Below are 18527 nucleotides of genomic sequence, written 5' to 3' on the forward strand. Positions count from 1 at the left end.
ATTGATGTAAAGTTGGGATTTTTTAAAATTATATAATATTTATTTTAATTTTGTAACGTAGGAAACAAAAAATAAACGATATTTACTTGCAACCCATAGAAATTGGTCCAAGACCCAAACATGGGTCGATTTTGGGAAAATGTTAACTACTTTAAGTACTTTTTTTTAACGATAAGCATCACCAGGTCCCCCAGCAAAGTAGGTGGCTGTAAATATGTAAGTATAGGGCGCTTATTACCCATGGTAATTACAGACTTATTAGACTGTACAAAACTAAAAGGTTGATTAAATAGAAAACATTAGACTCCTTCACCATGGATTTATTTAACATTTTTTGTTTTCAGCATTTGTTCCCAAACCAGTCAAAAATGTTCTTAGAATTAAACACTAAACTCTAAATAAGCAGCTTCACAATAAGACCATCATCAGTTAAACCCAAGTGTTACTGGAAAAAGGGATTAATGGTCCAAAATGGGAAAAAATACTCTTCTTGTAGAAAATGTATGTAACGGAAAATGGATGTAACGGCAAATTCAGTCTAAAAAAACACAACACAAGTAAATTTTCCTGGGCAGTGACTTCTAGTAGAGAAAGTAAAAATAAAAAAGCTAACGTAACCCCAGTAACCCCACCCCGCCACCTCCCGCGGTAGGGACGTGCTGAGAGTAAAACCAAGCGCTCCCTCTCCCTGCGTCTCGCAGGAAAACTGAGTTTTTGATACAAAAACAGTAGAAAGCACTTTGTGTGTGTTTGTAGAAAACTAAAACTACGTAATTCTTAAAGAGTTTTTTGTATTTTCTGTTGGTGAAGTTTCAGGAACGTATCTACTTGCGCGCTCTGAGCGCGCTGAGGTCTCTCTCGGTCAGTTGCGATAAGGCACTTGTGGGACTGTTGTATTCCTCCGCGGGAGAATAAGTTAGTCCCCATTGGTCACAGTATATGAAATACACGCTCATGCACGCACACGCACCCACACACACACACAGCATCAGACCAGTTGTCACAGAAACGGTTTGTCCTTCTCAAACGGGTTGGAGGGGTATTAACTTCACCGCCTAGCGAGAGAGAGAGAGAGAGAGAGAGAGAGAGAGAGAGAGAGAGAGAGAGAGAGAGAGAGAGAGAGAGAGAGAGAGAGAGAGAAGGGTATAATGAGAGAATAGTTGGTAAAAAGATTTTAGTTTGATAAACATCATAATCTGTAGAGAGAGGAAGACATACTTGATGGAAATTACCAAAACCTCCACCTTCATCAACAGCAACAAACAAAACAACAACGACAAAACAACATTGTTTTTGAAGAGAAATAAAGCCTGTGTGACCACAACAATGCAATGAAGGCAGGCGTTGTGCTGTTAATCAGCTGCACGCCATGCTGTGCAAGTGTCGGCCATTTTGTACAAACTAGAGAGTTGTACTGGGTACAGGCTGGTGTCAAACCAGGTCAGTATCCACAACAGCACAGGAACATTTTAAATATAGTGTGTCATGCAGGGGTGAAAGTGGGCCGGAACGGTCCGGAACGGCGTTCCGGTAAAAGATTCGGTCCCGGAACGCCGTTCCGTTAAGAAAAAGTCAAAGGCAGCTGTGAAAATCCCATATTAAATAACCTGCCAGGAGACCCATGGCCATGTTCAAGAATAAAACATAATCTACTAACGTCAGATTAACATACAGGGCGTCACAACCATTCATTAATTTGTGCGTACGACGGGACACTCTCACAGATCCGTGCAGATTTCCCCTGACTTCTTTTTTTTTTCTCCCCCCGTTCCGCATAAACTGTTGCTTTCGCGTGAAGTTAAGTAGTTTCAACTAGGCTACCTGGGTACTTCTACTTCCAGTATGATTTCAAAATAAAACGTGTGTTGAATTGTAACAAAACAAGGATAGAGTTTTAATAAAACTCTTATTCTGAAATGCACATCGTTTTGAAAGGAAACCAGATTTATTTTCTGGAGGCCACTTGACAGCTTTCTGCTCACGGAACACAGCTCCACACTAACGTGCATCGTCAAAAAATGTAAACACGGACGTGGGTCATGGGACATTATGGAATATAAATACTTTGTGGCAAAAGTTCGACATATTTACAACCATGATCTCTGAAACCAAGACAATGTGGGGCTATGGAACAAAAGTGTGTTTTCTTTCATCTTTTCAGAAGGTGAGTAATTCATCTTATCTAATGCTGATAGTGGTGGAAAGTAACTAAGTACATGTACTCAAATACTGTACTTCAGTATAATTTTAAGGTAATTTTACTTGACTGGAGTATTTCCAATTTGCAATATTTTTATTTCTATTCCAATACATCTCATAGGCAAATATTATACTTTTACTCCACCTCAATTATTTGAAAACTTTAGTTTAATACTACTAGTTACTTTGTGGATTTTAATTATTATGACAAAACATACATAAACCGCTTCAGCCCCATTTAAACTTTGGCTTTTTGAAAATGTACATATTGTACAGTATGGTCAAGTTGGACAATATAGCTCTGTTTTCATCATGTGTATCAGGGGTGCAGCCATGGGTGGGCCCAGGGACAGGATTTATTTATGAGAACGAGAATTAAATAAAGTAACCCTAACCTAACCCTAACCCTAAACCTAAAACCGAAATAAAGTAAAGGAAAAAAAGTACCAAAACCCACCCAAACCCGCACATTTTTCGACCCGAAACCGCAAAAAAATCGCGCGCGCGCACGGGACCCATGCACGCGCGCTGTGTCAGTTCCGGCAAGAAATGTCAACCACTTTCACCACTGGTGTCATGTCACGTTTCAAAAATACCTGTTCTATAAGCTCACCAAGCATCGCGCATGCAACACATTGTGAGCTTGTAGATCAGGTATTTTCTAAGGCACGACACAGCTGTATGACAAAGCATCTAATTAAGCATTACATGACATCTGTTGAACAGGCAGATTTTCTTTCACAATGGGACAGTTTATTCTGTATATTTATATTCAGATTGGTCTATCGTTCGGATTATTAGCGTTATAAAAGGCTTAATGTAAACACCGCTACTGACAACATGTTGGTAGCTAATGCTAGCTGAAACATAGCAGTGTAGTGGTTACACAGGCTATCAAATTACCATTAGAATAACATTTATTATGTATTGTCCATTTATGTGAAAATGTCCCTTTGGTTTCACTGAGGCAGAATTAAAAACAGACAAGATACAACAAGAGACAGTAAAAAAAAAACACAAGACACGACAGTTCCCAGAGCAGACATCCCAGTACATCTTGAATGAAAATTAAGTTAAATTGAGGAATAAAAGTAATTAATTAAAAACATTCTGACGTTTGACAGTTCTCTACTCACTCATGCATGGTTGTAGTGTTGGAATGCGGCCCTATCTCAACAACAGACTAGACTGTAGAGGAAGGGAATAAGGTAGTGAGTTTATTGTTGTAATGCAGCCCAATCTCAACATCAGACTACTAGATTATGGACTAGAGGAAGGTAACAAGGTAGTTACAAGGTAAGGTTAGTGTGTAGTGGCCTTATTTCAACAACAGATTAGATACTACACTACGATAGCAAGGGAGCAAGGTCGCCAGGTTAGTGTTGGAATGTTGCCTTATTTCAACAGCAGACTAAAGGTAGCTCTCCATAGCACCGATATCGGGCCGACTCGGCGACGGGAGGTGTTGGAAAGCGCCTCCTGCCGCCAGTGTTGCAATGCTGAATTAGAACGTGGTTGCGCTCTATTTTAATGACGTGGCGCGCACGTCGCTTAACACCAACACTACAGGTCACACGATGGACAATTGATATGCATCTAGGCTCATTCCTATGTTAATCCACCTGGTGTGAGTCGGGAGCCTTTGTAAACTTTGTTGAGGTGTGAATTTAAAGTTGTTTTAAATCTATGCGTGTGCCTGCACGTGCTCCTGGTCAAATAGGTTCCTGCACGGCGTGCAAGGCCGTCCCAATGTCCCATGAGCAATGCAACCCTGCCTGCCGCCAACCTGTTGTCGATAGCGCCTTGTCGTCGGGTCTTGAAGATTACCGTCAATGACCAACCAAGCACCCAGGTACGGGCGTTGGGCCGACCGGTAGAGCCGTCGATAGCCGTGGGGTAGTGAAGAGGGGGGAGAGAGGGGCGTAAAGGTTTGGTCTGAGCTGCAGTACGAGCTGGCTCCAGTGTTGCCAGATTCCGTGAGTGAAACAAGCGACCAGGTCTATGAAAACAAGCCCAAAAGAAGCGACCCGTTTCACCACTTGAAAACAAGCCCAAAGATAGGGTTAGGCCCAAACAATGTGGGCATTGGCCGACAGTTTGTGCTGAACTAAATGCCAACTTTTACCAACAGACTGCCAGTCTGTTATAGTCTGAAGTAGTCTGTTTGGTGGAGAGTCACCTTAACTGGGGGCAACAGGAGGTAGAGTGTCCGCTTTGGAATCCGAAGGTTCCCGGTTCGAACCCGGGCTCTCCCTGGGTTACTGTTGAAGTGTCCTTGATCAAGACACGGAATGTCTTGCATGGTGAGTGAATGTAATGCACATTGTAAAGCACTTTGGATAAAGAATACATAATTTACCATTTACTAGTTACTAAACTATAGAGGAAGGGAAAAGGTGTAGTGTGAGGCATTATGGGTAGAGAGTGTGTGTGTGTGTGTGTGTGTGTGTGTCTGTGTCTGTGTCTGTGTCTGTGTCTGTGTGTGTGTGTGTGTGTGTGTGTGTGTGTGTGTTCTTCTAACCTTCTGCCTGGAGGCCATCCAGGTTCTGATGCTGGGGACCAGTATGGATCCCAGTAGGATCTGGGCTGGGTGGTAGATCAACAGAGGCACTGAGATCAGAGACAGATGCTCATACCCTGCAAACACTATCTTTAACATGGGAATACCTGCAGAGAGATAGAGAGAGAGAGAAGTAGAGGAAGTTAATAAAGGATGAACTGAAACATTCTCATGAAGCTAACTTGTGCATGTGTGTGCGTGCCTGTGTGTGTGTGTGTGTGTGTGTGTGTGTGTGTGTGTGTGTGTGTGTGTGTGTGTGTGTGTGTGTGTGTGTGTGTGTGTACCAACCCAGTGTGAGTGATTTGTGTGTAGAACAGAAGATGATGGCTACAGTGTCAGCTGGGGAGAAACCAGAGCCAGCCCTGCGAAAGGACACACACACACACACACACACACACACACACACACACACACACACACACACACACACACACACACACACACACACACACACACACACACACACACACACACACACACACACACACACACACACACACACACACACACACACACACACACAGGATCAGGATATCTGTTATTGTGCATTCAACCGACATCGTTAAAGGGGAACTTTGCCGGTATTTCACGTGAGTTGTATGCTTTTATAAATTGTTACCAGAAGTATCTGCCTTGTTTTACAATTTACAATTACAAATGAGTTATTTGTAAAACTTTGCACGTACACAAAACGAAAGCTCCTCTTAAGCTGGGCTCACACATAAGAAACGATTTGAATTCTGGTAGCATCACACACTACAGGATAATCTTATAAGATTCTCTCATCAGATTATCTTAAACATGGCACACGCTACACGATTTTAAAACAATGAGGCAACACACACTACAAGTGTTCTATTCAGATTCTCTGGGTTGCCCGAACGCAGCACCTTGTGTCATTTCATCTCACGTGATCACATGCGGAAGCAGCAGCAGAATCAAATCAAATTTTATTTGTATAGCACATTTACATTGTCCAAGGTCGAACCAAAGTGCTTCACATTACAGAGCAAAATAACATAGACATTACATTACTACAATATATAAAAGAGCAACATGTAAAATACAATAAACAGTACATGGGAACATCATCTACGTCATAGGCTACAAATTCAATTGAATTAAAAGCGATAGAGTAAAAATTAGTCTTTAATAGGGATTTAAAAGCCGTCAGAGAGCGGGCAGAACGAACATGGAACGGCAGGGCATTCCAGAGGTTGGGACCGGCCGCGGCAAACGCACGATCTCCTCTGGTCCTGAAATGTGTGTCGGGCACAATCAGGAGAGAGTGATTGGCCGATCTCAGGGCTCTTTTTGGGACGTGCGGAGAAATCAATTTAGCTAAATAAGGAGGGGACAGGTCATATTGGGCTTTAAAAACAAACACTAAAATCTTAAAATCAATTCTAAGGCGGACAGGGAGCCAGTGAAGGGAGGCGAGGACTGGGGTGATATGGTCCCGCCTATTAGTGTTGGTGAGGAGGCGAGCGGCGGCGTTCTGGACAAGCTGAAGGCGTCTGATGGCTGACTGGTCAATGCCTGCATAGAGAGAATTACAGTAATCTAATCTAGTTGAAATAAAAGCGTGGATGACTAGCAGAAGCTGACTAGCAGATGTAAACGAAGACACGTTCTAGACAGTGTTCTTCCCACATACACAAGCCTCAGCTGTCCAACGCTCGCTGGATGGTCCACTCATTCACTTCACGTATGTCTGCTTGTGGACCGTCTTTCTCTCGGTCGTGAGCTACTCCCGCTATGCCGTTCCACTCAGACAGTAGAGATCCAGATAAATATCATGTTAGAATATTGTCTGGACAGCCTGACCTTCCTGTGAGCAACTCTGGGGGGTTAAGATTGGATCTTTGAACCACTCACACTAGAGGATAATGATGCCCCAGATTTTCTCCCGATCTAGGCTGGGGTACGGCACGCCTCCTCGATACTCTGGAGGGTTGTTTCTGACCCAGAATCGCCCCGATTATCTTGTAGTATGAGCCCAGCTTTAGTATTTTAAAACGGGACTCAGCCATTCAGAAGGACTGGAACTATGCGTTTTTAGTGGAACTGTTAATCAGATTAAAATGATCAGATTGATCACTGTCTGGAGTCTCACCTGGTAGAAAAGGCAAATGTCAGCAACATGAAGCTGATCTGTATGAAGAATACTGGAAAAACACACACACACACACACACACACACACACACACACACACACACACACACACACACACACACACACACACACACACACACACACACACACACACACACACACACACACACACACACACACACACACAGGATTCTGGTCAGAACAGAGACAAAAGATTTAACAGATATTTGCAGACGTCCCTTTTTAAACCTAACTAACTGAAGCCAGAAATAGCCGATCTACAAGCTCTATTTCTCAAATTCTACTATACTTGTGGGGACATTTGGCCCTCACAAGTATAGTAATACACACACACACACACACACACACACACACACACACACACACACACACACACACACACACACACACACACACACACACACACACACACACACACACACACACACACACACACACACACACACACACACACACACACACACACACACACACACACACAGAGAGAGAGAGAGAGAGCAGTTCTTACTGATGACGACCACCAGCAGCAGGCTGGTTCTGTCCAGGGTGATGTTGTCATTGCTGAAGGTGTCACAGAAGGTGGAGTAGATGATGAGCAGCAGAACTGCAGAGTTGATGTTTGCAAACGGAACTTTGCGCCGTTCCAGACACTCTCTGAGGAACTGCCGACACACCTACACACAAACACACACACACACACACACACAATATCATACCTATATTATTAGATTATACAACAGATGGTATACACCTGTACACACAAGGCTTTGTGACACTGTCATTTCTGATCACGTTCCCTTACATTGGTGCTGAGACAAAATATAGAACACAGCGAAACAATTTGAAAAAGAAGGGCTCGCAAAAGAGTGTATCAAGCATTTACTTTTTTGCTCCGTAGAAAACTTTATTGAAGTAATGTTTAGATCCCTTCAGATCTTCTTCAGGTTAAAAAGAGCCTGAAGAAAATACGAAGGGATCGAACAGACAGAGTACCAACCTGACCCAGGATCAGAGGAACGAGTACCGTCAGGGAGAGCTGATAGAAGATAGAGGAGAACGGAACAGGGGAAGAGGAGCCAAGCTGAGGAGAGGAGAGGAGAGGAGGAGAGTTACGCATGACTAATATATGCAGTAATATAATGTGAGGTTAATATGTTTATATAGTTGATGTCTTCTTGTGTTGTTTATGAACTTACAAACAGCAGCAGCAACACTGGAGTTATAACAATACCCTGGAAGAAAGACACAGTACTGTTAGACACACACAGACAGACAGACATATATAAACATGTAATGAGAGTAGGTCTTACCAGGAAACTTCCAAACGCTGAGTTAAAGATGGCCGCCGCCTGGAGAAACATCACATGTTAACATACATCTAGCATGTCTGGAGGTTTCCTACATTCGTGTGTGTGTGTGTGTGTGTGTGTGTGTGTGTGTGTGTGTGTGTGTGTGTGTGTGTGTGTGTGTGTGTGTGTGTGTGTGTGTGTGTGTGTGTGTGTGTGTGTGTGTGTGTGTGTTACCTCATTTCCTCCTACAGCCTTGGTCAGTATAACAGCAGAGGAGACAGGTGGGGGCATGCAGCCCACCGTCTGTATCCTAGGAAACAACACAGTCATCGGGTCAGAGGTCAGACTTGATATGTTTTTATTTGTATTTTATGGAAATAATTTACTTGGAATCATCCACATAGGAACGGCATGGCCAGTCTATGATGTCAGTAATCTATGAATTATCTATGATATATTGATTGATTGATTGAATACTTGCTTATTAACATGCTTATTAACAGTACAGGTAGCACAGTCAAAAGTTATGCTGAAAGGATAACACAGAAAGCCCCAGGGGCTTGTTTGCATTTCATTGTGGTCCTTTGTACTCATACTCAATTCATCAGCAATACGTAATAGGACTCCAATTTGGGAAAGGTTTCAGCCTGATCAGAGCCCTTTCTGAGTTCCATTATAAAATGAAAGCTAAATATTTTATAAAGTATAAAACATGTGTAAAGAAGAACATTACTGGAGGTAATTCTGTGACCTACTGGCAGCGTGCACAAGGAATTAGCCACTGACAGCAGTTTGTGAGATTAGCTCTGGACATTCAGAGACACAAAGACCGACCCTCTTATACTGCAGAGCCACGCTGTAAAAAAACGGTTCTTAAAGATGTGGTACGTGAGTAGGTAGGGTAAGTGATTTTTTTTGTATTTTTATTTTTGGTTAAAAAGGTTAAAGTGCTATATTCTGATAGTAATCATTGCTACCGAGCGTTTGTTTGGTCACAGGGGTCTCTCTAGCTCTATAGTAAACAGAATATAGTACATTTTCAGGTAGGTGACAACATTTAAGCCAATCAGGAGAGAGCACTGAAAATGCATTTTATGTTTAATAAAGAGCTGGAGAGACATGGGAGACTCCTTTTACTGAACAAACCCTCTATAGCAATGAGTACTATCAGAATATAGAGCTATTTAACACTTATTTCAACCAAAGTGAATCACTTACCCTACCTTTAACTTGTTTTTAACCACCACTTCGCTGACATCCTGTCACTAAATCAACAGCTGCCAGAGGCTGCTCCAGACTGTGGACTCAGCCTCGCCCCAAAATCCACACCATGCCTGAATCTAACCAAACAATCCAGGAATGTGACGTGTCAATCATGTCACGTGCAGATGCAAGGGAGCCTTTATAGGCCTTTATTAGGACTACACTATCACCTCTGAATGACTTTTACACTGGTCCATTACTAAATAGATGAAGCTGTATTAATGACCCACAACCCATCCCACCCTGGACACTGTCTGTTTCCTCTCTGGAAGAATATGCAGGACAAATAACAAAGCAGAACAAACAGGCTGAGGAATAGCTTCTATCGAAGAGCTGTATTTACCACACTGCCAATATTGAAAAAGACCTGTAGGTGTCAGTGTTGGCCTACTTAATACAAGGAACATTCTGTAGTACATGCACATTGCAGCTTTGCACATAGTATACATTACATTACATTACAGTCATTTAGCAGACGCTTTTATCCAAAGCAACTTACAATAAGTGCATTCAACATAGGTAGGGAACGAAACTACTAATCACCAGAAGTCCTAAGTGCATTTCCTGCAAAAACAAGCAACCAAGAGTATACCTAGCGCTAAGGTAAAAGTGCTATATATCAGCTACCTACTTTCTTAAACAGATGAGACAAAAAAGCAAAATCAAATGAGCACGAGCTAATACAAAAAGTGTATCGACTAAACAAGATCCAATAAAACAGTACAACAATAAAACAAGAGTTCGTACAACTAGTTAACAACAAGTAAGCCAGACAAAGAGAAAGGGTAGTGTTTCCTGAAGAGGTGGGTTTTCAGCCTGCGGCGAAAGATGGGCAGTGACTCTGCTGTCCTGACATCAGTGGGAAATTCATTCCACCACTGTGGGGCCAGAACAGAAAAAAGTCGTGACCGTGTCGATCGACCAGAAGGACCCTTGAGTGACGAGGCAATCAGTCGCCCCGAGGTGGCAGACCGAAGTGGTCGGGCAGGGGTGTAGGCATCAACCATAGCCCGGAGGTAAGAAGGAGCTGTTCCTTTCACTGCCCTATAGGCTAGCACCAGGGTTTTAAACTGGATCCGAGCTGCTACGGGGAGCCAGTGTAGAGAACGGAGAAGGATAGTTGTGTGGGAGAACTTGGGGCGGTATACCAATGCATATGCTGCTGTCAACTGTTTAAGTCACTTTGTTCATGTTTAGACACCTATGCCTTGTTTAAATGCTTGCCTTTGTATTTATCTAGCGTTTATTAATATTACTTTTTATCCGTTTTTTATTTCTTGAACTTTTATGTTGCACACTGCTGAACTAAAACTGCTTTTCATTGTTCTCTGAGCAAAATGACAATGAAGATCAATCCTAATAATTCTCATGTCTTTCAAAGTAAAGCCTCCATCCTAAAATGTCTATGCTGGGGCAAATTCTTCCCAGAACACGTTCAACGAGTTATCAATCAACTGCATACCTTCATTATTTTGGGAGGCCGAGTCATTCTTGTTGCATGCAGATAGGATACTGGCAGCAGTACTGTAGCCAAAATGCTGTTTATACTGGGTATGTATTTGAACACACCTGACCGACCTACTGTTATGCAAAGTAGCCAGGTGGCCTGGGTACTTGGCACATGAGTCGTCTTGCATGCACATCCGTGCATGTGCGTGCGTGCGCATGCTCAAAAAGACTGGCGGGAGCAGCGATCCACCCCTACACCCCTTCCCGCACACCTATATCATCTAACACAGGACGTTTGTACCTCCCTTCCCCGAAACACCCTGGCCAACGCTCCAAGCATCCTAGACTATTCTCCCTCCTGGCTTCCAAGCTGTAGAATGACCTCTGAACTCATCCCTTAGTCAGAACTGCAGACTCACTCCACATTTTCAACCACAGTCTGAAAACTCACTTCTTCTTCCCTTCCTCCACCTCACCCTCTATACTGTACCTCCCCTCAATCCTTGTATCACTGCCAGTGCACAGAATGAATTTGTAATCTACAAATGGGATTTGGTTTGTCCTGTCCAGGAACTAAAATCAAGCAAGAGCCAAGTTAATCAGTTAGTGTGGTTGGTGTATGTCTATTACAGCCTGTATAGAGCAGCTACTCTCTCAACACTAGTGTGTGTACACTGTTAATGCCACCATAGCATTATCAGTGAACATACACTATATCAAACCTTCAATGTGAGAAAATTGAAATTTCGCTGCGAGATCTCCTCGCTCTCTTTCCCCTCTGCATCTCCAGTTCTCCACCCTCTCAATTTGTGCATTCATGTTGCATCAATGCAATTAAAACCCCATCAAAAGGGGTTTGAGACAGCTTGAGTTCTTGGAAATAACATGTTGTGATTTGGCACTATAATACAATGGAATTTAACTGAATTGGAAGATGAATGACTTTAATCTGAACAGATTTTGAGTGATTCCTGAAATATTTATGGTTCATACAAGACATGAGACACATGCGCACGCACGCACGCACGCACGCACGCACGCACACACACACACACACACACACACACACACACACACACACACACACACACACACACACACACACACACACACACACACACACACACACACACACACACACACACACACACACACACACACACACACACACACACACACACACACACACACACGTGTGCGGTGAATGGAGGCCTTTGTAGGGTTGCGTTCAACCCATGACACACTTCAGGTAGAGTTCTGCATAAAGAACTATATTCATCTCTCGCACACACACAGCTTGCCTACCCTTTGAGCAGCCATTGGTCGATGGCTGTGAGAGCCAACACTTTGAGTAGCAACCAGACAGCCAATGGGAAGAAGAGGAGTGTAAAACACTGGACCAATAGATGGAGACGGACGTGAAGAACAGCACTGGTCAACTCCTGAGAGAGAGAGAAAAGAGAGAGAGAGAGAGAGAGAGAGATTCATGGTCTTCAGAAAACATGTCCTACCTCTGTCTGTCTTCAAGAATCAAAAGGGTTTACCTATCACTCATACAGGTGCAAGCAGCAAAATGCAATTGAAGTCTGCAATACCGTGCTAACAGCAACACAATAAAAACAATAATAAAGATAAGATAAAATATATAATAATAAAGATAATAAATATTAAGCACCATGAGGAATTGAATTAGCAGCGATGAGGAGGTATAGCTTATTGTCTGGATTCATAGAATCTGCAATAGGTTATAAGCATGTATACAGATGACTTTGTATTACAGCCCTGAGTGCCAACACATTTTTTTATTTGTTTTTTTCTATTGTCCATGTCCTTGTTTTTGGTTCTGACAGCCACCGGGAAAAAAGCCCTTCTTGAATCTTGAGCCCCGGGCATTGAGACACTCGGACAACATGTCTTGTCTTACCTCAGTCTTCAGAGACAGTCCGCTGTTAAAGAAAATGATGGCCACAGCTAGATAGGCTATGGTGATCTCTGGCTTCAAAGGACCTGATGAGGAGAGGGAGAAAGAGAGAGAGAGAGAGAGAGAGATGGAAAAAGATAAGGGAGAGAGAGAGAGAGGTTGACCTACTTCATAAATCCTGAAACAACACTGGCACATTAACACTAACAGTGTGTTTACCGTTTACAAGCACTTTCAGTATCCCAGTTACTCAAGACTTTCGTCAGCACACTGATTTCAGAAACAACATTTAAGTCAAGTGAAAAGAACGCTGGTTTGCTTTTCCAGGAAAAGGGATTATAATAAATAGGGATAACACTGATACATTTCTGCTGGAGAGACCTGGATACCTGACCATGTATTCTTTGAGACACACGGGTATTGGGAGGTGTGGCCGAGGCCGCTATTGTACAGTGTAAACAACACAGGAAACAGCATTGAGTCGTAGTGACACAGTATACAGTGGTAGATTATCTCTGCCCTAGCGCAAAAGTATGGTTAAGTACCAAAGAGTAGGCTGTGGGGAATGCATCATCAACCACTATGATCAAATTAATAATGGCTGTGTTAGAATCATGTGCGTCAATGTGTATTGACAATACTGTTGACTAACTGTCTATGCTTGAACACTGGCACACCCATGACTCCGGGCACACCTAAATATAACACAACATTATTAATTTAATTAGCTGCAGCTATGTTGCTCATTAACCTGTCATGTTTTTGATCTGCTGTAGTTTTTAACCTGAACTGTCTTGAAAACTAAATACAAAATCAGCCTAGGGTTTCAAACCCCTTTAAATGATCTCTATGCACATTTTTATCTGATGCTTATGTTGCTGCTGCAAGTAATGTCTGTTTATGACACGTAGTTATAAGTGTGCAAAACTCTCTCTAACCAGTCATACTTATAATGGGGTCAGGGGCTGTAGAAGCAGACAGAAATAGAGATATGTCCTTATAGGGTCATGTCAAATCTAATAACTTAATGAATGCAAGCATACTGTACATGGTGCTCTCCAACCAAAACGCAAAGGCCTTGGGCTGATTAAGTTTCCGTATACAGTATGTCGGCTGTGGCAGCAGGGAGGAATGTGACTGGTAAATGGTAAATGCATGTTTTAACACCACTTATACCATAAATACTTTGTTGACCGGGAGTCCCCCAGGGCTCTATACTAGGTCTGCTTCTTTTGTCTGCACCAAGTCTTCTTAGCCAAAAATAGCTGATTAACTCAAAACAACGCATCACATTGCGATGCTGATCATTCTGATGTTTTAGATCTGCTATTTCTGCAGAATGTTCACCCCAGAATAAAGACGGTAGGGTTCATGTGGTTAGAAAAAAGTGAATATTATTAAATGTATGGATGAACGTCGTGCATTCCGCAGCGCTGACAACTTTATCAGGATTGGTTTTCAAAACAGTGGGAGGTGTGTTAGCGCCGGTTTCCGCCGCTGTCCATATCAGTAAGCAGAGATCATCGATCGTCTGGCTTTGCGAGACAACAGAGGTGGTGGTGAACTGGTTTCAGTGGTTTGATCTAAATTGTTGAAGTAAGTTTGTCATGTCTTTTACTGAAATACAGACCAATATTGATTAATTCAATTCATGAGCCAGTACAGACCGGCACCCACAGTAATGATGTCAGCAGTGGTGTTTTGGTCGCTACACGGGACACCACACAGCATTCCACTGGAAATGTTTCTAGATTCACGAGCCAAGAACCCAAATGGCTACTTTGCATAACAGGTTCACTGGTGACGGTGAGCGTGCGCGCGTGTGCATGTGACGTCATTAAAATACCGTTCCCCTGGATGTCAGTATGTAGTCAGTCAACCCTGCCTTACACCACTTAACAGCAGAGTGTCAAATGTCTTGATTGATTAAGGCACAGATTATTAAAAATAAAGAAAGAAATCAAAATCAGTCGTTCTCAAACTTTTTAATTTCAAGGATCTCTCCATAACTCTCAGGGTTACATACCTGTAAAGATCCATTTAGAACCCCCCTCAAGAAGGAACCCTGAGGGGCCCCTGCCTAGACCCCCACACCACACATCTATTCTATATACACCCATAACATGCTAATATGTAGCCTACTACCACCTTCATATCAACAGTAAAATGAAAATATGTTCAATCACTACTGTACATCCATGACTGAAGAAGGCCTGTGCGACTGAAACATTGTGAATAAAGGGAATTATATACTGGGACATTTGTCAAGTTACATAGAAGCTCTATAGTCTCAGTGGTTCTCAAAGTGGGGTCCTAGCCTGGCTTCCAGGGGGTCCCCAGCCAAATGAGGAACAGAATAATTTCACCAGCTAGAAGTTAACCCAATGAGAGAATGTACATATGAATGACTATTCAGGTCATATGTTTCACTACAGTATGTCCACTGTCATCTTTCCACCTAGGCTACAGCAGAGACAGTTGTTCAAGTGTGTACCAAATCTAGTCTAACATCAAAATGATTCTCTTATGGGGGTCCCACAGTCTAGTAATACGTATCCATTTGGGGGTCCTTTGATATGACAATGTTTGAGAAACACTGTTCTATATCGATACTAGTACAGTAGAGTCAAACCCTATTTAACCCTGTCTTGAAGTAACCACACAACATTGTAAGTCAAACAGAAGCTTATCTCCTGTGTGATATGAGACGGAATTCAATACTAAAAACACACACACACACACACACACACACACACACACACACACACACACACACACACACACACACACACAGTGTGTATTGTGTGTAATGTATGTGCCATCGAGGGGGGCGTGTGTTTACATCACTACTGCTACTACCTTATGCAACGTGTCACTACCTGCCAAGCCAACACACACACACACACACACACACGCACACACACACACACACGCGCGCACACACACACACACACACACACACACACACACACACACACACACACACACACACACACACACACACACACACACACACACACACAGGAGTCATTACTGCTGGATGATGTCGAAATCCTCAGTTAATGAAGTCAGTAAAGTTTCAAATTAAAAGCCACCCCATATGTTGTGAATGCGAAATAACTAAAAATTACAAGTCATATAGATATGAGATAAACAATAATAAACAGGTGATAAGACAGGATAAATGCGAGATAACGGACGATCATAAAGAAGAAGTGATAAGAGGAGAGTTATATTCACCTCCGTTCACACCGAAGCTGGGCTGCAGTTTGGCCGATAAGATAACCAGCACAATGCCGATCATAAACCATTCCTTGCGGATCCTGGCCACCAGACCCATGTTCCTGTGCCTGTCACAGGTGTCCTCCCCCCGGGGAGCCTGTGTCTGTCACACACCCCCGTCCCCCTGGAACATAAGGTTTAGCAACAACTACTCCCGTGTACGTGGGATTCTATTCTACTGAGAAGCTTCTCTCAGGAGAGGAAACTGAAGCTACTTCCTGACACATTTGCAAATCCGCCGTCAGTACCGTAATGACCGTAATAGTCCGTCACACCGGTACCGTAATGACGGTAACAATAGCGCATGAGCAAATTCGGCATCAGTACTAGCCTACCGTAATGACGGTGATGGTCTGATAGATAGACCGTGCACGTAATTTCAATTAAAAATGAGCTTTATTGGCCTGAGAAAACATAAGTTTAGATTGCCAAAGCAAGGTGTCAAAATATAATAGAAAACAGTTTAAGAAAATGGGGAAAGTAATTACTGTACAGTTGGAGGAGGTACAGCATTGTGTTAAACAGCTATGTCACACTTATACATGCTATAAATACAGGGTATGAAGCTTTGTTGAAACAAATAGCAGCAATCTTCTGCAGTCACTTTGGGATAATAAGCAGCATTCTTTCTCAAAACTATTTAAATAGTATACAAAGTTAGTCCTAGGGTGGTTGTATTCCAATAATAATAAATGATAATATTATTAGATCCCGAGAGACACTTGACAAAGTATGAATGGGTCAAAAGTGTCATGTCTAACTAACTAACTCATTCATGAATCATAGATTATGACATGTAGTTATATGTTACATTAGCCCTGTATTGTAAAGCATGTTTTCCCCATTTATGAATGCCCTCTACCGCGTCCGCTTTGATCTGTGTGTGTAATTGTATTTTATTGCATCTATAACCCTTTTCAATAAATATGTCAATAAATCAATCAAAACGTTATCATGTTTCATGGTCTGACTATGACATATAGTTTTCATTTATCCTGTGCAAGAGGGGTACCCCATAATACTTTTTTGGCATGCAATACCCTTTGTAAACCAGTAGGTGTCCTACCTGCATACAGGATCTAATGTTTTATTTTATTTTTTTTATACCCAGTTTTCAACTTCACCCAGCTGAGTGCTGCCCACAGAGGGGGGATCAGCTAGGGGTTAAGTGTCATGCTCAGGGACACTTCAACCATAGTTAAAAATAAGACTTTGACACATTACCGAGGTCTGGAATCGAACCTGGGACCTCCGGGCTCTAATCATTCAGCTATGGACGCGCCAAAATGGCTCAATAGAAGAGATGGGAGACCATCCCACCTCCAAAGGCTCCAACCACTGCAGTTGTTAGTTATATTGTATTAACATACTCTACCATACAGACTGAGAAACATATACATTTATTCACACACACAATGTTATATGCTGTAGCTTTAAAGTACAAGTACCAGTACTAATACTAACTATTAGTATTAGACTGCATAGCCGGAATAACAGAATATGGTTTGGCCGTTGTTTCACTCCCATCACAGTAGACTGTCTCGACTCTGCTTCCATGACAGCAACCGTGCGAGGGATAAGGGTGTGGCCTCCTCTATATCAGTGCAGTACTTCCTGGTCAGGCTGTGAGCGCGAGCACAACCCACCAACACCTGATGGACAGGAGAGAAGCCAAACCCACAACAGTCAAGAGGTAGCATGAGCTCAGGATTACTATGCTGGATTAACAATCTGGATTAACATGAACTAGTCTGGATTAACAATCTGTTACTGTTACTACTCTGGATTAAGAGTCTAAATTAGCATGAACAAGTACTGGAATAACAACACTGGACTAATATGAAGTAGCAGCACTGCACATGTACTGTATCTGGTTGTGAGATTTTGGAGAGACAGACGGATCAGATGGTCAGAAGACAGACAGACAGACAGACAGACAGACAGACAGACAGACAGACAGACAGACACACCTGTGCTTTTTGCACCAGGTCCATCTCTCCCAGACTGCAGGCGATGTCATAACCTTGTTGGAAATACTCACAACTCAGATCATACTGACCCTGGAGAGAGAGAGAGAGAGAGAGAGAGAGAGAGAGAGAGAGAGAGAGAGAGAGAGAGAGAGAGAGAGAGACATTCCTCAATCAACCAACCAACCAACCAACCAATCACCACAAGAGTCAACAATCCGTCTTGCTGCAAAGTGTTGTCTGTCAGTTTATATTAAACATTTCCAATCAAACCCTTCATGGTCTATTGAACCCCACCTTTCTATCCCAGAGGGGGCGGTGCGTGCATGCGCATGTGTGTGTGTGTGTGTGTGTGTGTGTGTGTGTGTGTGTGTGTGTGTGTGTGTGTGTGTGTGTGTGTGTGTGTGTGTGTTACCCTGCGGTAGTAGAGTTGTCCCAGGCACATGCATGCATCCTGCTG

The 18527-nt window shown here is 42.7% G+C and overlaps 2 protein-coding genes across 4 annotated transcripts in view; both read right to left on the bottom strand.

The window, feature by feature from the left end:
• Positions 1–304: 304 nt before the first annotated feature.
• On the bottom strand, positions 305–16315 carry slc10a7 (solute carrier family 10 member 7). 3 transcript variants are annotated; one of them, XM_084043567.1, is made up of 14 exons: positions 16059–16315; positions 12822–12904; positions 12203–12339; positions 8420–8495; positions 8207–8245; positions 8093–8128; positions 7894–7977; positions 7405–7570; positions 6876–6927; positions 5048–5121; positions 4721–4866; positions 4379–4473; positions 3336–3387; positions 305–1055 (listed from the first exon to the last, which is right to left on the bottom strand). In XM_084043567.1, the coding sequence occupies exons 1-13, from the start codon at positions 16156–16158 to the stop codon at positions 3372–3374; spliced, it is 1104 nt and encodes a 367-aa protein (XP_083899693.1). In that variant the 5' UTR covers positions 16159–16315; the 3' UTR covers positions 305–1055; positions 3336–3371. The 3 variants fall into 3 exon arrangements, with proteins under 3 accessions (XP_083899693.1, XP_083899695.1, XP_083899694.1); XM_084043569.1 differs by lacking the exon at positions 4379–4473; XM_084043568.1 differs by lacking the exons at positions 3336–3387; positions 4379–4473.
• A 906-nt stretch (positions 16316–17221) lies between these two features.
• The window catches only part of ttc29 (tetratricopeptide repeat domain 29), a 6456-nt gene continuing 5150 nt past the window's right edge, over positions 17222–18527 (bottom strand). Inside the window, exons 10-12 of the mRNA XM_084043565.1 lie at positions 18483–18527; positions 18071–18160; positions 17222–17752 (exon numbers count right to left, since the gene is read on the bottom strand). The exon at positions 18483–18527 is cut by the window's right edge and continues 163 nt beyond it. Of these exons, the coding sequence (XP_083899691.1) occupies positions 17627–17752; positions 18071–18160; positions 18483–18527 (261 nt within the window). The 3' untranslated portion in view covers positions 17222–17626. The remainder of the gene's footprint in view (positions 17753–18070; positions 18161–18482) is intronic.

Source organism: Gymnoscopelus microlampas (assembly GCF_963454915.1).
Source record: "Gymnoscopelus microlampas genome assembly, chromosome: 19".
In the NCBI taxonomy this organism is placed as follows: domain Eukaryota; kingdom Metazoa; phylum Chordata; class Actinopteri; order Myctophiformes; family Myctophidae; genus Gymnoscopelus; species Gymnoscopelus microlampas.

Excerpts from the sequence above, each read along its gene's own strand:
- slc10a7 (XM_084043567.1), bottom strand. The coding sequence starts at position 16,158 with ATGGGTCTGGTGGCCAGGATCCGCAAGGAATGGTTTATGATCGGCATT. Across the intron at positions 12,340-12,821 it reads GACTGTCTCTGAAGACTGAG|GAGTTGACCAGTGCTGTTCT; the intron begins GTAAGACAAGAC and ends TCTCTCTCTCAG. Across the intron at positions 4,867-5,047 it reads ACACAAATCACTCACACTGG|GTATTCCCATGTTAAAGATA; the intron begins GTTGGTACACAC and ends ATCTCTCTGCAG.